Genomic DNA, 25,051 nt, shown 5'->3' on the forward strand with positions numbered 1-25,051 from the left:
TGTTTCACAGCAACTTTCCAACTTTCCAACTTTGCTGCTGTGGTTTTGTTTCTACTCTCGCAAAGCCCCGTGTTCTCTTCAGATAACTTCCTCCGAGTCCCAGGTACCATGTTAGAACTTTTATTTCTCAGCTTGTTCTCTGTGATATTCCAAACAAACATACAAACTTGGGCTTCTTTTTCGCTGTCTTGATTGCAGCTTCTCACTATCCTTCATGCTACTCTTCAGTCATGGTACCTCCTGTTCCATCCCTTCCTCCTACACTCTCTTCATCACACACCCTTCTGCAGCTCCCTCTTTCCTACCTCCTATACTCTCTTCATCACACACCCTTCTGCAGCTCCCTCTTTCCTACCTGTATTTGTTTTCTATTGCTGTGTGTGTAACAAATTACCACAAACTTTGTGGCTTAAAACAATATACATTTATTATCTCTCTGTTTCCAGGGGTCAGGAGGTTGGGCACAGCTTACCTGGGTCCTCTGCGCAGGGTCTTACGAGGCAGCAATCCTGGCGTCAGCTGGCTGTGTTATCGTCTGGAGGCTTGGCTGGGGAAGGGTCCACTTTCAAGTTCAATTAAGTTGTTGGCAGAATTTATTTCCTTCCTGTGTTCTGCCGGATCGAATGCCCTGGCTTCTTGCTGGCCAACAGCAAGAGGCCACCACCTTCTCCGGGAGGCCATTCAGAGTTCCTAGGAACTGTTGCAGTTCTAGAGGCCATTCACACGTTTTTGCCACATGGACTTTTCCATTATGACCTCTTAATTCATCAGACCATCAGGGAGAGTGAGTCTGCCAGCAAGAAAAAGTCTTTTTTTTTTTAAGTTAATCTAATCACGAGAGTGACATGTCATCACATTTTCCATATTTTATTGGTTGGAAGCAGATCACAGTTTCTGCTGATTCTGTAGGGGAGGGGTCACACCAATGCATGACCACCGAGACAGGGATCATGGAACTGCCTTAGAGTGTGTCTGACATACCACCTGTACTAAATGTCTCCCTCACTGCCTTCCTTTGAGTGTGTGTTAAGCTCTCTGAGGATGGTAGTGCCCTACTTCTCCTTACTTTACCCTTCTTCTTAGTATATACCGTTCACCTCTTATTTCCCCCTCAAAATTTTTCTTCCCTTCTCATCCCTTCCATGACGCAACTTTAATTAATACAGGTACATTTTATGTATTAGCATAGACATCCTTCTAAAATCTTGTATAAAACAGAGGTAATTTTCATTGAAATGAGGAGTTCTTAACTCATTTCATGAATCTTTTTGAGAACCTTGTTGAAGCAGTAGAGACTCACTTCTCAGAGGTCAGGGACACAATCTAGGACTGTTTCAGTTATTATTGCTGTGCAACAAACCACCCCAGCTTAGTGCTGTAAAATAACAACCATTTTATTAAGCTCATGGTTTCAGCAGTTCAGAGGATGGCTTGTCTCTGCTTTACGATGCCTAGCTTCTGAATCCTTTTGAGAACCTTGTTGAAGCAGTAGAGACTCACTTCTCAGAGGTCAGGGACACAATCTAGGACTGTTTCAGTTATTATTGCTGTGCAACAAACCACCCCAGCTTAGTGCTGTAAAATAACAACCATTTTATTAAGCTCATGGTTTCAGCAGTTCAGAGGATGGCTTGTCTCTGCTTTACGATGCCTAGAGATTCAGTGGGAAAGACTCAAACGGCCAGGGTGATTCATGGGATTGGGGGCTAGAATTATCTGGAGGCTTCTCCATTCACACGTCTGTGCCTGACTGGGAAGCTCGGCTCACCTGGAACTTTTGGCTGGAGTGCTTACACATGGCCTCTCCATGTGCCTTGGACTACTGCTCACAGAGTGGCAGCTGGGTTCCAGGAGGGAGAGTGAGGTTGCATATGGAGAGCAAGCATTCCAAGAGACCAAGCGAACGCTGCCCGGCCTTTTATGGCGGTAGCCTCAGAAGTCACGTGGAATTACTTCTGCCATACTCTAATTGGTTGAACAGTCTCCAGCCCACACGGATTCGGGGGAGGAGACATAGACCCCACCTCTCCTATAGGAGAATTTGCAGTCATTAAAAAAAAAATCACATACATAAACACAAACTTATTTATGTAAAGGGCTACATTTTCCTGAACTCTGAGAATTGAAAAGGACCAAAGGATTATCTATTTCAGTCTCCCACCCAGGACCCAACTCCTCTTTACAAATTCCCTGGCATACCTGCCTAGACCACCACAGGTGTTTTCTTCCTGTTCTCCTGTCATCCACCCTTGCCCTTTTCCAGTATGTTCTTCACTCCATAGCCAGAACAATTGTTCTGAAACACAAATTTGCTCATATACATCACCCACCATCACCTCCATCCCCTACCTCTTCAAACTAAAACCTCTGACACTCCAAAGGTCTGGCCATCACCTGCCTCTCCAGCCTTAACTCACGCCATGCCTGTTAATGTTTTCCCCACTCGAGCTATGGTTGGTTACCTTCTTTCAATTCCCTGTACTTCTGCTTGCCACAGGGCCTTTGCATATGTGTGTGTCCCTCTACATGGAATGTTTTTCCCTACTCTCTTCGCTTGATTAACTTCTACTTATTCTTTGGATCTCTTGATAGTTACTTCCTCCGTGATGTATTATCTGACCTCCCTGATCAGGTCACATCCTCCTATTGCATGCCTTTTAGGTCTGTGCATCTTTTAGCTGTAACATTTATTACATTTACATTTGAGAGAATGTTAAGTCCACACCTCCCATAAGACCGTGAGTTCCATGAAGCCATAGACCATGTATGCTTTTTTCATGATTTATTCTTTATACCTTACATATAGACATAGATATTATTTTCTAAGAATGATTTTTTAAAAAAATTTTAGAAGTGAAAAAGTTTTAATGAGGCCTAAGCATTTGTCATTTCTTTGTTAGCCTACATTCCCAACCTAGTTCATGAGCTCAGTCAACTCCGCCTCCAGGCAACAAAAAGCTATTCTTAAAGGGAAACTCCCACCCTGCTTCTGTCTGAGCAATATTTGGACTACAGGCAAGCTTTTATATTTAATCCTAACTTATGTCTTCCTTTAACAGTAATTTTAGTCAGTTGATAAGTCTTTGAAGTGTGTTTCTCTGAAATTTCTTATGTCAGCTATTCTTTAAATTTGGTGTCATTTGCTAATTCAGTGAGCATACTTTCTTCCTTAGCTTTATGTACATCGTTGGTTTTTTTTCTTTTAAATCACGAAGTTCTGAGGTCAACTGTCTTTGAGAAACATCCTAAACATATTCCAGAGTTCAAATATATATGAGAAATATTGGCCAAAGTTTAATTAAACCATCCAACATTCATTTCTTGAGGTTTTACTACATCCCAGGCACTCTTATATATTCTTGATTATAGGTCTTCTCTGAGGTGTTATTTAAATGTTGGTGTAATTTAAATGGAGGTATGCTCGCATATGTTCCAAATCTACTTCTGATACCAGTTTATGAATAGGTTAGGGTAAGTTAGTTATGCTGCAGTAGCAAACCACCACCAAATTGCAGTGACTGAAAACAGCAAAAGCTTATTTCTTGCTCATGTTCTCTGTACATCTTTTGACATCAGAGGCCCTTTGCTTATTATAATCCTTAAGGGACCCAGGCTGGTTAACAAACATTTTGAATATTGGTAATTTCCTCCCCTTCCTCCTCCTCTTTCTCCAGTAATAGCTTATCGAGGAATAATATTGTTAGGGATTTTTTTTTTTTTTTTCCTACAGAGAAAGCAAATTCTGTACTCTTGCTTCAAGTTTTAAATGTTCTAGCCCACAAGTGACACTTGTCACTTCTGGTCACAACTCATTGACCAGAACTAGTCAGATGGCCCTACCTAACCACAGAGGGATCCAGGAAGTGCAGTCCTACTATGTGTCGTGAAGGTAGAGAACCGGAGATATTTGGTGAACAGCACTAATGATTATTACATGTGAGTGCAGTATATAACACTTCTCAAAACTTTTCTGGAAACTTTTCTTCATGAAGCATCTTGGAACACTGTGTTTCATAAGGGAGAACTTGGGAAACGCTAGATTCTGGTTTAGAAACAACCAGATTCAGCAGATCCACTAGAGACCATCTCTTCACTTCAGCGTGGAGCTTTCCATCGGTGTTTTTAGGCTGTGGCCATTTAGTCAGTCGCAAGTCCTCCCCCGCCCCCCATGCCCATCACCATTCAATTCTACTTGTTTGCAGAACTTTGGTAAGTTCGTCAAACATCTTGCTGGAAGCAAAGGCTGCCATGCATGTAGCATTCTTTTTGGGTTACAAGGCTCCTTACTTGAAACAAGATTAATTGGGTATGACTCTTGAATCCATGAGTTGAACCCATGGTTGAACCTATTTCAATGAGAGTACAAAAGAAGAAATCTCACATAGATTTCATGCAAGTGATAAAAACGGATTTGAACGTGTTACTGGAAAACATCAAAATGCAAAACAACAATACAGGCATACCTCATTTTATTGTGCTTTGCTTTATTGAGCTTCATAGATTTTAACGTTTTTTAGAAACCGAAGGCAAGACCTTCCACCAGCAAAAAGATTACCACTGGCTTTATTGTGATACTCATTTCATGGTGCTGGTCTGGAACCGAACCTGCAATATCTCTGAGGTATGCCTGTGTCTGGGTGTTATAGTCACCAGCATAACAACCAGCCATACACAGAACCAGACAAGACTGCATGGGAAGTATGAAGCTGAGTCTATCTAGGAGATAAACAACATGAACAGGAAGAATGGAGGAAAGCTATATCAGCCTTCCATGTAAAACTGTAAAACTGAAATTTTAAAAATTGTAAAATTGTAAAACTTCCAGATAAAACTGAGAGCGAACCCTTTCTTAGGCTGCATGTGGTAACACAGAAACACAATTTCTATTACAAACCGTGAATCAGTTCCCAAGGAGCACAGATATTTTAATGAAATGCTGTGTTAGATTTTGGCATCCTGTAGCTGTATATGCATCTTGCCACTTATTTCTGTGTAAAGTGGGTTTTGGATAACAGGGCCCCAAGGGAGCATTTGGCCCTGCAGGTCAGGGCTTTAGTGATTGTCCTCTGCTGATACCGAGACAAAGGAGCTAAGAGGGGCTTTAAGGATGGCTTGCTGGGGACAAGGGGCTGGTTCTAGCTTACTGAATGAAGTGAACAAGTCTATTGACTTTAAAGTAGTATTGATTTACTCCCTGCTATGTTTTAAAAATGACTTAATGCCAGTTTCTCGGGTAAATCCCCAAAATGGGGAATTAAAAAAAAAAAGAAAACAAAGAAGGAAAAAGGAAATTTTTTTGTATGATAACTAATTCAGAGTAAAAGATACCCTTTGTCGTTACTTTTCCAACCTCAAAGAATGAAACTGAAAATAATAATTCCAAAAACTGTCACTGTTTAGCTTTTGTGACTTCAGAGTATATTGCATATTCTAAAAACGCAAGTATTTTAAGACTTCAGGTTTAGCTATTTGGGTTTTTTGTTGGCAGAATGCAGTGGGGGTAGAATGAAGACCAGGCACTGGCTTGAGAAAAGCAGTGTAAACAGAAAACACTGCCCTGGGAGTGAGGAAACCTTGCGTCTGGACCTGCTTCTATCTCTGATCAGTTATGTGGCTTCTGGCAAATGGTGTCCCCTCTCTGGGCTACAGTGTCCTCTTTTGTTAAACAAATAAAACAGGGCTTGGAGCCTGTAATGACATCTCATTGGTGTAGTGCTTTTTTTTTTTTTTTTTTAACATTTCTTTAGTGCTTTTCTATTTGGAGAGCCCTTCCTTCCGCCTCCATGATTTCATTTGCTCCTCGACAGCGGCCCAGCAGGGGAGTTGGCCTGTTTATTGCCTCCACTTTATACAACAGTGATCCGAAGACGCATAGCACACCGAGCTCCGGGCAGCCGGAGGGTGCACGCAAACCCAGATTTTCTGGCTTCAGAGCTTGGCTTGTGCGTTTGTTTCTATCAAGCAGTTCTGATGTTCTTAGCTAATAATGTAGAAAGCTCTAGAAGTACCTTTTCTTTTTTATTTTTAATTTAAAATATGACTCAATAGCTTCTAGCCACCTCTGGGGTCATCAGCACCTTCAACATGATAGAACCATGGAAAGAGGGACAGAGAATCATCAAGCAAGTTGTCGTTTCTCTTCCCAACTGTGACATTTCCAACTTTCTGATCAGCTATTTCCTTGCCTCATTTCCTGTGGAGGTCACCACTTTGTGTCCCGCCTCCTTGCCTTTCTGCCTGCAGTTCCAGACGTTAATGCTGACAGTGCTTGGTTCTCTGCAGGTGCTTGTCAGCGACACCAGGCCTTGTGAGAGGTGTCTCTGGTCCTGGGTTGGATGTGAATAATTTTTCTTTTAGAAATAGCCTAATTTGAAAGAAATCACCTTGCATTTTAGATGTGGCACGAATGATAGTGTCAGGCACCTTTTTAAATCCAACAAGGTAAACATGTTTCCTTGGTGCCTTCTCTCCAAACAGAGGCAGCCCCTGTTTATCCTGCTCGAGATGCCTTCGGGTCCTAAGAAAAGATTAGCATTTGGATACACGGTCTTTCATTTTGCATTTTGGGTTTTTAGATGAAGTTTATTTTGGTGTTGTTGACCATGGCAGGTAGCCACGGCCCTCTTTGATTTTCCAGATTGTGAATTTCATAGTCCAGCCCTCGTAGATGGTACAGAAAAAAGATTTAAAATACACGGGTACATCCTACATCTTTGCTTTAACGTCACTTCGCAGAGACTGCTTCTCACCAACTCCGCCCTGTAGGTTAGCTGCAGCCTTTGCATATTTCAAATTACTTAATTCATTGTTTGGATGTGTTTAACAAGTCTTCTGTGATGGTAAGGAAGAGGTCCGAGCAGTGTCTGTCTTGCCTCCCGCTTCTCTCCAGGACCTGCCCCGGCAGACACTTAATGATCACCTGATATCTGACTGCTCACTATCTTATTCCACAGGCATAGGCAATCTGCAGATAACTGTCACCCCAACCCCAGAGACATTTCCTCACGGGAAATTGTTACCGATTTCACCAACATGGCCTTTCTCAGAAGTCCAGTCTTCCTCGGCAGTGGACAGAATCAAGAATGTGCTGGGACCATCATCCCCTGACAACACAAGCGTGCTGCAGCTCGCCCGAACACCTCCTCCCCAGACGCACCGCAGAGCCAGGGCTCATGGGGACTTCCCTTCTTCCCCTTACCCAGCGAGTGGGCTCGGCACCTCCCTCGAGCCGTCCAAGGATCCCGCCGAGTCTCTGGTCCCAGCAGGACCGCACGGGAACATAGAAGCAGCCGCCGCGTCAGGTTTGCCTCACACCAGCATGCTCCCCCCGTTCTCCACTGTCCCATCAGTGACGTCCTGGGGAGCTGCCCTCCCGTCTCGGCCAGCATGGGTAGGGACTCCTTCCATTTCAAAACAACATTCCCCAAGGTCAGACATCCTCCCACTTCTTCCCCCATCTCCATCCTCTTCATTGGCTCCTGACTCACCTCATTCCATCATCTTTTCTAAGCCCGCTGAGCGACCCACCAAAGTGCCTGTATTCCCCCAAACAGCTCCAACTGACTCCTCTTCAAGTCACAGTGTAGCTAATTCCCTAACCGCATTTGCTGATGAAATGAACCACACTCCATTGAAAAATGCTCAGGATTTAATAGACATCCCTCGCCTAGGTTCTTCTGGATCTTCAACAAAGCGGTATTCGGAGCTGTCCCCTGTGGAGGGTCCTCACTCAGTAGGCTCCCCCGTACCTGAGTTTTTGAACTCCACTGCAGAACCGGCCCATCTGTCTCCTCCTCCCCTAGCACCTGGAAGTCTTCAGCTTCCAGGTGGTACTCCCTCATGGTCAAGGTTGGAAGTGGCTTCAAGTCCCGCATCTACCCAGCCAGTCGAAGCTGAGGTGGCTGAAAGAGTGCACAATGGGGTGTCTTTGCCGGCTCTGAAGAGGGCAGCAGCAGCAGTGATCCATGAGGCTGTGCCTCCCCTCTTCCAGATCACACAGTCAGTGGCAGTGGAAATGACCGGCAGAGAGTTAGCCCCCACTACAGCAAATGACTCAAATGACTCTGCTAACGCACTGCATTTGTCAGCAGCTCCAGAGAATTCCGAAGGGCCCGCCCTCTCAGCAGAACACACATCTTCCTCTTCGGTGTCTTCTCGTCTGCCTCTCACCACAGCCCACCAAGGACAAGGCATCCTTTCTGGGGCGGTTCCTGCATCGCCATCTAATGGAGCAGCAGCAGACTTTCCCTCCACGCCTACTTATTTCCAGCCGGCACAGAATCATGTCTCTCCATCCGCTGGGCCCCAAATGCCAACTCTTCAGGAAGTGGGCCATGATAGACCCTCTCCTGCAGCTACAGACTTCCCCCTCTCAAGCAAATTTCCTAATCTCCTTTCCACGACTTGGACATTTCCCCTGCAGAAGAACAAAAAGGCAAATTTGACAGTTGCTCTCCAGACCCTTCCAAGCAAGGAGATTCCAAGTCTTCACACGGTACACAGATTCACCTCTGACTTTAGCACTGATCATACTTCATCCACTGTCATTACAACACCAAGAATAAACCTTCCTTCAGAATTGCTTCCACGTTCCATCCCCTCCATACGAGCCACCCAGACTGTTTCCCCATCTCCCAGCTTTTCCAAGAGCAAGTCTGAGACTTATGCAGCTGTGATGGACCATTCTGAGTTGCCGGTTTCAGCTTCCAAACAGGTGACAGCATTTCCCTCCTCCACGGAAGTCTATGATTTCTCAACAATGGGAAACGTGAAAAAGCCAGCAGTCACAGATGCTTTCTGGAGCTCTCCTTCAGCAGAAACTGGATCCCTTTCCACAGAACCAACGATATCTGGCTTACTGCAGCAAACAAATTATGATCTAAATGGGCACACAATTAACTCCACAAGTTGGAAAATTCATTCAGCTTCATCTACTGCTCCCAGTGGTTTCACTTCAGCTGTTAGGACAATAAAATCTCATGATTTCAAAGACACTGCAGGGCATTTAGCAACTGCAGAAGGCTTTAGCATTCAGGATCCGGTGCTTTATACAAGCACCAAGCAGCCCATCCAACTGACCAACGTTACGATGGTTGGAAACCATACAGACATCTTGTCCATCAGTAATAACAACTATTCCAGAGAGTTTCAAACAGCTGAGGTTGAAGATTACCCAACCACAAGTCAACATGTCACGTCTCCCCAGCTACAGCTGTCTGCCCGTCCAAGGCATTCTGTCTTGCTAACCTCTCCAAGTCTGCCTTCCACAGCTGGCTTGCAGGAAATGCTTTCGGATGGAATGGATACAAATTTCCAAGTTTCCAGCAACATGTATTCATCTCCTGTGATAAATGCCTCTGCACCATTCCAGCGTATCCTGAGATACCACTCTACTGATGAATCTCCTCTATCAACCAGTGCCTTATTCAGGACCCCTTCCAAAGTGCTGCTGGCTTCTCAGCGCCCCAAGAAATGGACAGGTGCAGCCACTAATGCAGGTAGTTTGTTTCCTGGTACCCAGAAAACAGGTATGACTGCTTCTGTGGTCAAAGCATCTTCAAGCTCAACACAGACACCCAGCTTTTCTCAGAAGGAGCAGATACACCCTTGCAGGCTGACAAATGAGTTAGCAGTCCCAGATAGTCATGTCCTTGATCCTCTGCTGACTTGAGGTTTTTTGAAAGTGTTCAGAATTTAAGTGTCTTTTTTACCAACCATAGCTTTGCTATGACTGGCATGCTCATTACGGTTAATTGACTTAATGAGCCTAAGCTGTTTTGCCTAAATTTCAGAGCGCAGAGACTTTTCACCCCAGCAAATCCATAAGTTACATCCATTCATCACCACAAGTGATGTGTGTACTGCGGGCCCATGACAAACTTTGCTTTTTCTCTCTTTACAGTGGACTCCTCAGTGTCGTCCAAGGCAGAACCAACAGCAGCAGCAGCAGCAGCAGCAGCAGCAGCAGCAGCAGCAGCAGCAGCAGCAGAAGTGACGTTGTTTCTAAGGAAACCAAGTCCACAGGCACTGTCTGCAGCCCTGGTTGCTAAGGGCACCAGCAGCAGTCCTTCGGCGCTGGCATTAGGATTAGTCAAGAGCAGTATGACCACTGCTCTAGCTAAAAATGTCACAAACTACGCAGCATCTGGCCCGAAGGTGACACCAGGAGCAATCCATCCAGTCTTCTCAATCACACCAACCTACATGTTTGCAAGATCGGCACACACCGTGAGCACTCACACAGCCGTGCAAGGGAACACGGGCACTGCCTCTGGCCTGCTGTCCACAACACACCTCCCCAGGAAACCACAAGCCATGCACACGAACTTCCCAAACCCCACTAACCCAGACATGCCCAGGGCATCCACCACACGCCCGCTGACAATCACAGCAGCCTTGACATCCATTACTGCACCAGTAAAAGCAACCCGGCTGCCATCTCTGCCGGCGGAAAACTCGGATACTGCTCATCCCGCTGTGTCGACAGCTATGGTCACGACCGGCAAAATGGCTTCCAACCTGGAGTGTCAGATGTCCAGTAAGCTCCTGGTGAAGACAGGTAAGGCTCCACTATCCTGATTTTACTTGAAAGCAGCAAGCACATAATGGTTTCAAAGATGCAACAAAAATTAGATTTCTTTCAGATCAGTGGTTCTCAACCAGGCGACAGTTTTGCTCCCCCTCCAATAGGGGACATTTAGCCAGGTCTGGAGACATTTTTGGGTGTCTGCAACTTGGAGGGTAAGGAGGGTGCTACTGGCATCTAACGAGATGGAGACCAGGGGTGCTGCTGAACATCCGACGATGCACAGGATGGTTGACAAAGAATAATCCAGCCCCAAATGTTAGTGCTGGGACTGAGAACTCCTGATCTTTATCAAGTGACAGAGGAGAGGACAAGCATTATGTGATGTGGATCTTAGTCTTGGGATCAGCCCTGGGAAACGAGTTCTGTGAGGGGTCTGAGAAAGCAAACGTGCACCAAATTTTGCCTGGAGAGCGAATCAGTGATGTCTCTCATGGATGAATGATGTGTTAGTAAACTACAGAATCCTGGGAAGTACCACAGAATTCACTAAGGCTTTTTGTCATCTATTTTCTCAATCAGCAGAAACTAAAAGTACAGCTATGGTACGCTATGTGGGCGCCTTGGATTTGTTTTGATGTTAAAAAGGAGGCAGGCCTTCTTGAAAATGTTGGGTGGTGGATGCTGTCTTTTTAGCCTCCACCTCCCAGCTGCAGCAAAGTGGGCCAAGAAGGCACAGGGTCCTTTTAATAGTGCGGTAGTGTTTGCTATATAAAGCATTAGAGACATTATTTGAAAGAGCATGCCAGTGTTGAATGCTCACATCCCGCCTTCCTCTTCACCCCACAAAAAATTATATGAAGTTATCTTTTGAGACATAGCCTATTCTAAAATGGGAAATCGTGAAACTAGGCATAGCAGAAAGTACAGTATCTCTGTCTACATCTCAAGAAATTATACCATCTGGTTTTCCACTTTCCCTCCCCCTCTCCTTCCAGATCTCTGCCTCCTCCTCTGTGCGGCAAGGCAGCCTCAGGCACGCAATGCAGAAGTCTGGAACATTGTCCCCGTCTCTTCTTCACCGAGCACCCGACACCCCAGCCACACCCAGTCACCAGCTCCTTTCAGTTCTACCTCCTGAAAACCCCTTCTCTCCACCCCCACTCCCCTAGCTCACACTGTCACCATCACTCACCTAGATTTCTGCAACAACAACCAGATTTCTCTCTCTGCCTTCAGACGCCCCCCCACCCTACAGCCTGTTCTCCAGTCTGCAGTCAAGGCAGCTTTCTAAAATGCATGCCGTTTGCTTAAACTTCCTCTTTTCCTATTGCCCTCAGGACCACACGTATACTGAGATATTTCACTTCTCTACCCTGTGCCTTTGCACTTGGTCTTCCCTCTGCCGGGCGTGGTTGGGGACAGTTCCTCCCCTCACTCTTCCTCGGCCAGGCTCACTCCCATTATCCTTTAGGATTCTACAGAAGCATCAGTTCCTTCAGGAAACCTTCCCTGATCTGCACGCCCTTGGCCAGGTCAGGGCTGGATGCTCCTCCTAGGGCCTCCAACAGCACCCTAGGCTTCCCTTCCAATGGCGCCTGTCACATTCAGTCCCAAATGCCTATTCTCATCCCAGGTCCCCATCCCTGTCTCCATCGCACTGGCGAGGTGGGGCTGCCTTCCTGATTCAGGGTGATTTGGGGCCACGGCACCTAACTCCGGGCCTGCACTTAAGTAGGCTCTCGGGAGTGCTATCGTGGGAAAGTTCTGGCATGCAGATCCATCAGGCAGGCACTGCTGAGCCCCACCTTTCAAAGTCGGAGGTAGCATTGGTCAGAAATGAAGTGCCAGTCGCGTGCTAGCTGTCTCTCCACTAGGGCCGCACAAATGCCGAGGGTGAGGTAGCATTGGTCAGAAATGAAGTGCTGTCTCTCCACTAGGGCCGCACAAATGCCGAGGGCCTTCTTTCCTTCATCGGGACCAACAGACCTACAAGGCTCTCTCTCACTGGAACCTGCACTCATCAGCTTCGCTCAGCACTTGCAGGAGGTGTTGACTGGGGAAGAGAGGAGGCTCGTTTATAAGGAGGTCTGCTGCCTTATCCTGATTACTGCACTTCTGTTTTGCCCCACAGTTCTCTTTCTGACCCAGAGGAGAGCGCATATCAGTGAAACCTTGAAGCTCAATGTAGCGAAAGGGCTCACCCAGGCGCTGCGGAAGGCTTTCCACCAGAATGACGTCTCCGCTTACGTAAGCCCTTTATTTTGTAACCAGACTACTCTGTCTACATATGTCTTCCTCCTGGGTCCAGACTCTGTCTAGATTGTTTTTCTCCTCCCTGGGTACCATAACCATGCTTGCAAGAAGTAGCATCTTTCTTCATTTTGGCAAATAGTTAATGTGTGGTGGCTGGAGAAAAAGGTCAAATATTGAGATGGAAAATTGAGGCTAATTGCCTTATGTTTCGTTTTTTTGTTTGTTTGTTTGTTTTAAGCCTGGATATACTGTTTTAAATTGTCCTATTATCCCATTGTTTGGAGAAAGTATTTCATATTGTTAGAGTAATTCTACAGAAACCATCCATTGCTTTTTCCTTTATGTTCCTCACCATTGTGAATAGTTATTTATTTCTGGACATTTAAAAACTACTCTAGCTTGTAGATTGAGTCCAACTTTGCTCAAATCGCCAGCAGCAGACACGGAAGTAAATGCTGTTTTTTTTTTCCTCCAAACACTTTAATATCAGGTACTATTTAACAACTACTAAGCTGATTTCGGTGGCATATCCAAGTGATAGAAGCCTTGCTTTACAAGCTTTTGGTTTGATTCCAAGTTTTAAAGCAGTAAATAGGATAGGCAGTCAGTGGACAACCCTTTACACCACTTAAAAATATTGTTCTGGCTTCTTTCTTTGATTCTTTGTTCTACAGCTGCATTTGGCTTGGTGGTCCCACTACCACACCAAAGACTAGGATGAGATTTGATATATCGTTTATTGGTCATTGTCAATCTCTTTATATAATTCTGAAAAAAAATGAAAGAAATACATTCCATCAGAGGCACCTGTGGTTTCTGCACCAGAAACTGAGAGTAGAAGATGTGAATGTTTTCATTGATTAACCGATACAGTTTTCACTAAACTTTGGTCATTTTCAGATGAACTTCACAGTTTCTGCCTTTTCTGCATGTCATCACAGACCGCTATGACAATTAGTATGTATTAGTTTTTTTAATTGGTTCATTTTTAAAAATTTGAATGCATTTCTTTTGAAAAGATGTTTGCTATTACCACCATAAATGGAAACCAGGATCATTTGCCATAAAGAAAAGGTAATCATAAAAATGAGAATAATGGAAACATCTTGTTTAATTCAAGCTAGACATTGTTGGCAAAAACATAATGAGCAAGAATTGGAGAGGTGTTAAAAGTAAATAATCCCCAAACTGAGACTTGGTCCTTAAGCTAATTTGCAGGGCTGGACAGGAATCACTCTTTCTAGTATTGCTTAGTGCATCTAGAGGTATCTCTCGTTCCACTTAAAGCCATCTTGACCGCCATCTTTGGAAACAAAGTGTAGAGAACTGAAGGCACATCCAGCCTGTTGCAAAATCAGTTGTCTTGATTTCTTTCGCAAATACACATGACACTACTAATAAAGATGCAAGAATAAGGAGGGAGGAGCGGATATTAAAAACACCCTCACTTGTTAATATAAAACACTAAGAAAGCAAAAACAAATAAGAATAAAACCTAAAGCCTCAAAAATCTTCCAGTAGGGTCAAAAAGAGCTCATCATCAGTATCCATTAGGACCCAGCTGTAAGAGAAACTTTCATGGCCCACCCCTCCCGTGGTCTTGAACCAACTTACAAGTCAAGAATGGAGAAAAGTCTGAACAGTTCTGCCCTCAGCTTTCAGAGAGAGGAATTCACCTCATTTTCTGTTTGACCCCTGTCCTGAAGGTGCCCTCACTTAATCTCTCATTTCTGCCTTTTAATTTTCGTAAATGATGAGAAATATAATGAAGCTATTTTCCCGGTATACCATTCCCTAGAAATCTTTTTCTCCCGCTGTCTCCTGTCTACCATCTTGGGTGATCATTGGTGCTCACAAGATTATACTGAAACACTTAAGGAATTAAAAACACACACACAGATTTAATTCTATTCCATGAGAGTTTGAGATAATATTATATTTTGTTGTATTCTGATATTTTGAGACTTGCCTTCTACGCAGGCTTTATAGGATTGTTAGAATATTTGTTGAACGAGAACATCCTTTTCCTCAGCCATGGTGAGTAATAGCTGTGGTCTTAAGAAGCACCAAGAAGACCTAAAAGTACTCTGGATATAAATACTGAGTTCCGTGCGTCCATTTGTTTTGTAGGTGGATATTCTGGAACATTCTCATAACATCACAGTTGGTTATTATGCTACCAAAGGGAGGCTGGTGTACTTGCCTGCCGTAGTGATCGAAATGCTGGGTGTTTATGGGGTCAGCAACGTCACTGCGGATCTGAAGCAGCATACCCCAAACTTGCAGTCTGTGGCAGTACTTGCCTCGCCATGGAATCCCCAGCCTGCAGGCTACTTTCAGCTGAAGACAGGCAAGTAGCTCAGAGGCAAAGGATTCTTATCCGTTCTGGGATTCGGAGAGTTACCAATAAGACACCTGTTTAAAAATTCCACTGCCAGCTAGCTGCTCTGTCATCTCTTAAAGTCCCTATGTACCTTCCTCAAAGGGCCCTGCTAATCAAATGTCCAAGTGCTCTGTACATCAGCCCAAACTTTTCCTGGATTTATTAGAAGTACTTTTTCAGAGGAATCTTTCTTCCTAATGTATGTAATTAGTACTTACCTGCACCAAGTGCTATATATGTTTTTTTTTTTTTTTGTATTACTGATGGATACTGATAAGAATGAGTATCTGTAAAAATTTATGCTTTGGAGCAACACGTTCCAGATGCCATTGAATCAGAATTTTTGAGCTTAGGCCTTGGAATTTTTCTTTCAAGCTCCCTACTGATTCTGATCTAGTGGTTTGTTAACCACGAAAGTGGAGACACCATTGAAATTGAAAGACTCAATCAACTTAGTCATGCAAGTCAATTGATTATTTTTTCCCTCCCAAGAAATGGAAGGCATGATCTGTCTTGGGTTATTTTTTGTCAGTCTTAGAGCGGATGTCTACATATTCCAAACAAATGAAATCACAAAATCCTTTGCATTGGAGTGAATCTCAGGTCCAATCACACTTTTAATTCTTCTAGGTTATAAATCATTTTAAGAGCCACTTCCAAAACGACAACCAAACTTTGTTGTCCTTACTCGCCTAATTTCTCTGATGTAAAATCGTTTTGTTTTATATTGTGACTGCTATCCAGCTTTGGCGAGTGCTGATTTATTGCTCTCATTCTAGTGCTTCAATTTGTGACCCAGTCTGACAATATACAGTCCTGCAAGTTTGCTCAGACGATGGAACAGAGGCTACAGAAGGCCTTCCAGGATGCCGAGAGGAAGGTTCTGAATACCAAAAGCAACCTGACGATTCAGGTAAGGAGGAGGGCACTTGGGTCTTGTAGTTGACAGAGTCCAACCATAATGCACATGTGGGCAAGAACAACTTGGTCCCCATTTCAGAGCTACCTGGGGTAAATATAACTTTGGGCAGGCAATATAGACGTGAGAAGATGCTACTCTAGGTTCATGGAGTCAAGTGAGTCCTGGCATTGGTGAGGATGTCTAGGGTATGGATGCAGTCACTGTATACCTGCTGTGGTTTGGGATTTTATATTTATTTTCCCATAGGAAGCTTCCTCAGGCCTTCCTAATACATTTGTTATTTTTGAAAATTGAACTAGAATGTACTATATAAGATATGTCAAATATTTCATATAAAATGAATCATTTCTAAATAGCTAACTCACTAAGATTTGTCTGTTCCATGATTTTCATTGAGTTAGCGCAAGACCTTGCTGTTTTACAAATGTTTTGCTATATAAGATTCAGGACATCCTCTGAGATATTATTATCACCATTTCACAGTTTTTCAGATATCCACATGAACAAGCGCCTTACTTTACACACACACACATATACTTTCTACATCATATTAAATGTGCTGATAATTCACTTATACATACATATTTAGGGCTTACTGTGTGCCAAGACTGTGCTGTTTTGCAAATGTTTTGCTATATAAGATTCAAGACATCCTCTGAGATATTATTATCACCATTTCACAGAAGAGGGAACCAAGAAAGAGATAAGAAACTTCTAGAAGGTCACACAGTTGGTAAAGAATGGAAGAAGGACTTGAGCCAAAGCCCACTCTCTTATCCACCATGCTATGCTAGCATCAATACAGTGTAGAAATGAAACCCTGGGTGAAACTTTTGGCAAACACATGAATTATTTCCCAGGGAAATTCTCCTCCTGGCATACTGTATTTCAATGTTGTGGATTTACAGTAGACATGCCCTCAAAAGCCTTTTTCATTATTTGCAACTGCATACATAACATCCCACTAAAGTCAGACAGATACGTCTTAGTGATGTTTATCCAGCTCCCAAATTTATCTTCTTAACTATACTATCAAATGTCTCTGTTTTTACTCAACTAAAAGCCTTTGCAATGAAACCCACTGCTTTTGAAATTGACATTTAGCATAAGTGAATTATCAGCACATTTAATATGATGTAGAAAGTATATAATTTAATTTGAATGAGCAGCTTTCCTTTTCTAGATTCATCCGAAGTGTATATGGAAGAATCTCATGATTTGGTTCATATTAGACTAAAAACTAAAAACGTGTCACAGACTTAAGGTTTATGTAAGGAGTATGACTCAGTTCTTTTGTAGGAGGTCTTTTTATTTCTGACTGGATTGTGATCCTCACAGGTGCACAAGTCTAGTTAGAGCTTGGCAGCAGAACACACTCTCAATGTACTCAGGAAGCACAAACTTATTGAGCACGTGCTATTTATTATCACTGGGTGGGACACCAAAGTACAAAAGCTGCCCTGGCCTTAAGAAGCCTCTCTTGTGTTGTTGTATGATAGCCATGGGACATGAGATGGAATTTTGCAAAGCAAATAACAAACCTTCCTTGGAAAAAAACTACAATAGCCAATTTGAAAATTGTATCTACATACATTTTAGATTCTTTTGAATATATCAACAGCTCTTGAAGTGAATGGATAATTAGATGAATTATATTATTAATCCCATTTCTCTTTTTGCCTTGGCTGACAGGAAGCCCAGAGACAAAGTTGTTGCCTGGTTTATTAACCCTGTAGACCCCTATATCATGCATAGATAACTGTATGCTAACCGTCCCCCTGGAGCTGTCTTAAACTTGTTTTTCCAGGACCAGGCTTTGTAATTAATAACTTTCCATTTTATTGTGTTAAATATAATTTGTAGAGCACCTCGGATTCTCTGGAATAAGACCATATGTTTAATTAATTTGTTCAGAGAGTCATCGAAAATGTGCCATATTACTTACTTGTAATAGCATTGATATTAGAGGCTAGCTTACAGTAGACTCATTTAGGACTTCTTGGTTTAATTGCCAGAATCCAACCTCACAAGGCTTAAGCAAAAAGAGGAAGTGACTGATTCATGAAACCGAAAGGTTCAAAGCTATTTAGTTTAGGCACAAATCAGGTGCTTACATGATTTCTTCATGTAGTTCTTTCTTCATCTCTTGGCTTGCCTTGCTCTGGACCGCCATCATCCTCAGGCCTTGTAGGGTAGGCACTGACACCTCCAGGTTTGCCTCATCCTTATTGTTCATAGTTTGGTGGAACCAAAGTACCTTTTCATGTCATTCCAGTAAAAATCCTGGGATTAGCTCTCATCGGACCCACTTGGATCATGTGCCCATTTCTGGACCAGTAACAGTGGCCAAGGACATGAAGCATCCCAATCATCTAAGCCTAGCTTAGATGCCCACTCCTGGAACTTGGGTGGAGCAGCCTCACCCAGAGCACATGAACTGATAGCAGAGGTGTTTCCCCCAAGGAAAATTGTGGTGCTTTCACAGAAGAGAGAAGGAGTGCTAGGAAGGCAAGACAACAGCTTGCTCGTTGTTTCTAATTAACTCAATGAATTGTGACATGAGTGAATGGTAAGTAAGAGATGAGGTCAGAAGCGGCAGGAGTCTAAGAGGAAGGAAGTGATGGGAAAGTGCCCCTTCAGGGGCTGCTCTTACTGGGGGACAGGGCACAACTTTCAGAGAAAAGCGATGTGACCTTGGTCTCAGGCCTGTGGACTTCTTCTTATTTATGAGGCTAATGTTAAGCAGCCACCAACAATGGTCACACTTTTTTTAGCTATAAAAAATGACTCTATTAAAGAATAAACAAATAAACGATAAGACATTCTGTGCTCATGAATTAGAAGACTCAATATTGTTAAGATGTCAATATTACCAAGAGCTATCTAGATTCAGTGCAATCCCTATCAAAATGCCAGTGACTTTTTTTTTTTCGAAAATAGAAAACTACATCCTAAAATTCATATGGAATCTCAAGAGACCCTGAATATCCGAAACAATCTTAAGAAGAGGAACAAAGTTGAAAGTCTCACACTTCCTGTTTTAAAACTTAACTACAAAGCTATAATAATCAAAACAGTATTTAACTGGTATAAAGACATACATATAGACCAATGGAACAGAATAGGAAACTTGAAAATAAACCCTTGCATATATGGTCAAATGATTTTTGACAAGGGTGCCAAGACTAATGGAGAAAGGACAGTCTTTTCAACCAGTGATATTGAGAAAACTGGATGTCCACAAGCAAAATAATGAAATTAGACTCTTACCCAACACCATATACATAAATTCACTCAAAGTGGATCAGAGACCTAAATATAAGAGCTAAAACTATAGGAAACCTTAGAAGGAAATAGAGAAAAGTTTCATGACATTGAATTTGGTAATGATTTGCTATATGTGACACCAAAAGCACAGGCAATAAAAGAAAAAAATAGATAATTTGGATTTCATCAGAATTAAAAACTTATGTGGATCAAAAGATATAATCAAAAGGCAACCCATGGAATGGGGGGAAATATTAACAAATTAAATAGTATCTGATAAGGGGTTAATATCTAGAATACATAAAGAACTCCTACAGCTCAACAACAACAACAAAAACACTTCAATTAAGAAATAGGCAAAGGACTTGAATAGACATTTCTCCAAAGATATACAGATGACCAATAAACACATGAAAAGATGCTCAACGTGACTAATCATTAAGAATATGCAAATCAAAACCCCAAGAGTCCACTTCGCACCTATGAGGATGGCTATTATTTAAAAAATAGAAAATAACAAGTGTTGGTTAGGATGTGGAGAAATTGGAACCCTTGTGTACTGCTGGTGGGCATGTCAGATGATGAAGCGGCTGTGGAAAACATGGCAGTTTCTCAAAAAATTAAACATAGAATTACCATGTGTTTCTATTTCTGGGTATATACCCAATCAAATTGCAAGCAAGGACTTGAACAGATATTTGTACACCCATGTTCACAGCAGTGTTATTCACAACAGCCAAAAGGCGGAAGCAACCCAAATGTAGATCCAGAGGTGAATGGATAAATAAATGTGCTATATACATACAATGGAATGTTATTCATCCTTAAAAAAGAAGGAAATTCTAACACATGTTCACCATGGATGAACCTTGAAGACATTATGCTAAGCGCAATAAGCCAGTCACAAAAGGACAAACACTGTATGATTCCACTTACAAGAGGTATTTAGTTTTGTTAGATTAATGGTGGTTGCCAGGGGCTGGGGAGAGGAAGAAATGGGAGCTTATTGTTTCAGAGACACAGAGTTTCATTTTGGGGTGATTAAAAAGCCCTGGAGATGTTTGATGGTGATGGTTGCACAACAGTGTGAATGTACTTAATGCTACTGAACTGTACACTTAAAATGGTTAAAATGTTAAATTTATGTGTATTTTCCCACAATAAAAAGTATGAAACTAATAGAATGTTACATGTCAATTAAAACTCAATAAAAGATCCTCAGCTTAAAAAAAAGTATAGTTACATGGTTAAGGGTAGTATGTACAGAGGCACCCATACTGCAAGGTCTTTGGGACTCAGTGAAATTTAGTTTCATTGAAAAGCAAAAAAATAGAATGTTTACAATAGAGATGAAGGTTGCAAAGTTATTTTTTTTAGATGACAGTACAGCGAGGCGTTTTGAATTGTTCAGAAAGAAGTGCCTTTCTTTGTGGTAACTTGGGAAAGAGGCATGAATACCTGTGTCTAAACCACATTCCAAAAATACTCACAGAGAGGAGAGTGAAAGCTGACCGGAACCATTGACTCAGTATGTCATTAATCATGGGACGCGAGGGTCTCTAATAGAGAATTTAAAAGGAACTTTCTACAACTGAAAGTTGTATGCCAACTATAATTGGAAAAAAAAAAAATCTCATTGAATTGTACAGTAAATACAAGCAACTAATTGTCTATTTCAGTAAAGACGAAAAAAAATAAAAAGAACTTTCACTTACAGAAAAAAGTGGGAAATAAAGTATCTATTTCAGTAAAGACAAAAAAAATAAAAGGAACTTTCACTTACAGAAAAAAGTGGGAAATAAAGTGAGAAAGCTGTTCTTAACAGTCTTCCTCAAAGTAGGGTTTAAAAAGAAAGTGGCAGGAATGTTTACGTCTGAGCACACGAAGCTATGGGAAAGACGGGCATCAGGCTGCTCCTGGCGGGAAGAGAGGGCACACTCAAGGGAAGGTAGTTAGAGGAAAGTCCAGTGAAAGGGACCCTTTGTAAAAGCGTGGGCGGGCTCTAGGGCAACCACAGGGACAGTGCAGTACCCAAGGCTGAAACAGCTGGGCCAGAGCGGGCGAGGTGAGGGGGCAGGTGCGGGAAGCCAGAGGCCAGAGCTCCTGCTGGGCAGCTCCTGCTGGGCACCACCCCACGGATGGTGGCCGGGACGCCAGTACTCTGACCTCACGCTCCCCCTCCTCTCCACATCCTCCAGATACCCCTTTAGCTGAAGCCAGAGGGCCAAGGAGCCCATTGAGGGCAAGGGTCTGCCTCTGGGGGTACTGAGCAGGACCACAGAGGGGGCTGGCTAGTGGATCTGGAGGAGGAAGGAGCAGACAAAGACTTTCACCAAGTGGAAAGACTTTCTACTGCATCTGTTTTTCAGATCTCATCTGTGAGATATTTTTGTCTATACATTGACCCAGAAAATCTCATTTTCCAGTAACTAAAAAACTGATTTAGACAAAAATGTGAGAAGAAAACCACACCATCTCATAGTAATATTTACATATTCTATATTGAATTCATAGACCAGAAGGAAATGTAATTGCTCTCTACAGAAGCTGTTTGTTTGATATTTCTGACTTCCTTTTGTAATCAAGTTCAGTCCCTCTGTCCATTTCTAGGTTGACGATTAGCTGTGGACGTTCCCTGTCCTTTCTACTTTAAAATTCCCCAAAAGTTTGACTCTGGCATCTCTGTCTGAGCTATTGAGCCCTCCTTAAATTTAACATTCCCATGCTCTATTTTGTGTTTTCTGGACCATAAAAGTAAGCCGAGACAATTTCGCTCTGGAAAAGGTACACACTCCAGTGGTCCGAACCCCGAAATCAGACTGCTTGAGTCTGAATCCTGGCTCTGTCACTTATTAGCTGTGTGACCTCGAGCAAGTCCCTCGATCATTCTAGGCCTCAACTTCCTCCTCTGGAAAAGGGAATCATGAGTAGATACACCTCCTAGAGTTGCGGTGAGGATTAAATGAGATCACGCGCCCTTTGCACGATGCCTGGCGCGTAGCGAACAATCAGGAAGTGACGGCTGTTGTTATTCTCGTCTCCCCCTCACTCTTTTCCAACCTCCCTTTCATTCCTACCCTGAACTTCTGCGTAGACTTCTCCCACGGCCTCCGTGAAACGGACCCTCATCTTATATGGCATGTCTCCCTTCCCTTTCCTCCTGTGTCGATTCAGATTGTGAGCACGTCCAACGCCTCGCAGACAGTCACCCTGGTGTACGTGGTGGGCAATCGGAGCTCCTTCCTCAACGGCACCGTCGCCAGCAGCCTCCTCCGCCAGCTCTCGGCTGAGCTGGTGGGCTTCTACCTCACCTACCCGCCGCTCACCATTGCCGAACGTGAGTATGTCCACGGCGTACAGGGACTCTGCTTTTTTCCTCGGGGCCTTTCTCCATTTTGCAAACATCTGTTGTCCAAGGCCACATGTCAACTCTTTTGTCATAAAACAACTGATAGGGACTGAATCGAAGGCTAATTTATTGCATGTTGGAAAAAAGTACGTAATAGCTGCCTTTTCCCTTCACTTATCTATCTCATTTAATCCTCACAACCACTCTCTCCTATAGGTGCAAAATTAGCACCATTTTGCAGATGAGAGAACTAGTTTGTTAAGTTTAATAAAATGCCCACTCTCACATAGTGAAACATGGAATCTGGGGTTTGAACCCAAGGAATCTGCCTCTGAGCTTATAATACTGCCTGGTAGGGCATCTGTCCTCATGGAAATTTGGGTTACTCTGGTTTCCTCCACTCCTGCCATCAGCAAACGTTCCGGGGCCTTCAGTTCTTGCCCTGGCTATAGATATCATAATGCACCTTATGCGCAGTCAGCATTGTGACTTCACTTGATGAAGTCTCCATATTCTTGTGGCCTCCTCTTCCTCTAATGCTCCGGTTACGTAATCCTCACTACCGTGCAGCAGGCATAGGCTTCAGAGACAATACAGCCTACGTTTGGTACCCAAACACTTATTCAAAAGCCAAAGGAACTAAAGATTTGTGCTCTTACATTTAATTGTTGGTACTGTTGGTACTGAATTGTTTCTCAAAGTCACTGGGCAAGTTTTTTTTAAAACACATATTAGCGTAATTGTTTCTGTTTCCTTCTATGGTTGCTTTTGATATTGTAAATAAATGAGATGATGTGGTTGTGCTTGACACATAGTATCCACTCAGAATTTTTTTTAATGTTTGTTTAACAGCAAGCTTTTGTGAATTTCCATGTAGTAAGGAAAGATAACTGGATTTTATGGAAAAGACGATATCATAAAAAATGGCATTACATCACATGGCAGCATGTGAAGAATCTAGTTTCTTTCATCTTGATATTTTGGTAATAACAGCAACTAAGATTTATTGAACACTTACTGTGTATCAGGCACTGTGCTAAGCCTTTCACATGTATTAACTCTGATGGTCATTACACCTATAGAAGAATTAGACCATTAGTTACAAGCATTTGGCTGCTAAACTTAGTCCTTGACATTGGAAAAATTTATTTGAGATGATTTTTAAAAATGGTAATGACGGTTGGATAGTTTTTAAAGAGAAAGCTGTAGTTAAGACAGATTCTAGCTGTGGATCTTGATGATGAAGATGTTTCACTTAAGAAGGTTTTGATGGAAAAACTGAATGAGCAGAAATCCACAAACCCTAGAAAACTCTTCATCTGAAAGTGAGTTCTTTACTGAGTATTTTAGTTTTCTGAATAGCCTGTATGTCAGAGATTTCCTAAGTATGATAAAGCAGGATTTACTTACTTCATTTTTTTATCACCTATGTCTGTTTCCCTTAACAATATTTACGTATAAAACCTGCAAAACTAATTTGGTGTGTTTCTTATTTGTTTTAGCACTAGAATATCCCAACCTTGACATATCAGAAACAACCAGAGACTATTGGGTAATTACAGGTAATTTCTTATTTATTTCCCCTTTCATTCTATCAGGTTGGTTGGTGTTTTTAAAACTGCATATTAAAAAAAAAAAAACCTTAAAAAACATTAAAACTGCATGTTATTCAGTCAGAAGATTGGCATCATTTTTTATCAGTCCTGTCCTGTCAGTTAAGGAGTTACTTTCACGGGACCAGGAGTAGGTGGAGTAAACTGAAATAAGAACAGACATCACACTGAAGATGGACATTAGATAACCAATGGACAATAACAGACCCAGTGGCCTCCTCTTTACAAAAAGTGGACCAGTCAGAAGGTACAGCGTCAAACCGGACATCCAGGGCACGTCCATGTGAAGGTTGTCTGTCTGTTTAAAGTTAGCCGGCCTTTCCACTCTACCCTACAAAACCCCAGTGAAAGAGGACTGCCAGGCCTGCACTTTCCCCTCTCCCTGGCACGGGGCGCACACCCACCGTCATCCTGGTGGAGCCCACAGGTATCCTGACGGTGAGGGCAGGTGGAAGTAGAAGGAGGGTGTTTTGGTGGCATTTTCTTTTTTTTCCTCTTGATATCTCCTAGCTGAGCTTTATGAAACAGCAAAAAAAAGAGAGAAAAAAAGTTATTGTTTGTGTTCTTCAAAAGCCAGACAGTAGCTCTGAAAATCAGAGAAGCAAGGATTAGAGACAAAGAGAGAAGGTAGATGTTTATAGGAAGAAAAGTGACCATCCCAGCCGTGAAAGGGACAGGAGAGGGAAGGTGTCGGTGTGCCAGGACTGCCATTAGAACGTACCATAGACTGGAGGCG

At 42.8% G+C, this 25,051-nt stretch overlaps 1 protein-coding gene across 3 annotated transcripts in view; it reads left to right on the top strand.

Moving 5' to 3' along the window:
- Positions 1 to 25,051, top strand: part of KIAA1549L (KIAA1549 like) — a 231,813-nt gene that overhangs the window by 124,346 nt on the left and 82,416 nt on the right. For 2 of the 3 annotated variants that reach the window (XM_015586326.2, XM_025044169.1), the window contains exons 2-8: positions 6,954 to 9,497; positions 9,902 to 10,558; positions 12,660 to 12,775; positions 14,912 to 15,131; positions 15,944 to 16,077; positions 22,528 to 22,690; positions 24,205 to 24,264. In XM_015586326.2, the coding sequence (XP_015441812.1) occupies positions 7,319 to 9,497; positions 9,902 to 10,558; positions 12,660 to 12,775; positions 14,912 to 15,131; positions 15,944 to 16,077; positions 22,528 to 22,690; positions 24,205 to 24,264 (3,529 nt within the window). In that variant the 5' untranslated portion in view covers positions 6,954 to 7,318. The remainder of the gene's footprint in view (positions 1 to 6,953; positions 9,498 to 9,901; positions 10,559 to 12,659; positions 12,776 to 14,911; positions 15,132 to 15,943; positions 16,078 to 22,527; positions 22,691 to 24,204; positions 24,265 to 25,051) is intronic. The other variant, XM_006908018.3, reaches the window with a different exon arrangement.

Source organism: Pteropus alecto, unplaced genomic scaffold, assembly GCF_000325575.1.
Source record: "Pteropus alecto unplaced genomic scaffold, ASM32557v1 scaffold71, whole genome shotgun sequence".
Taxonomy (NCBI): domain Eukaryota; kingdom Metazoa; phylum Chordata; class Mammalia; order Chiroptera; family Pteropodidae; genus Pteropus; species Pteropus alecto.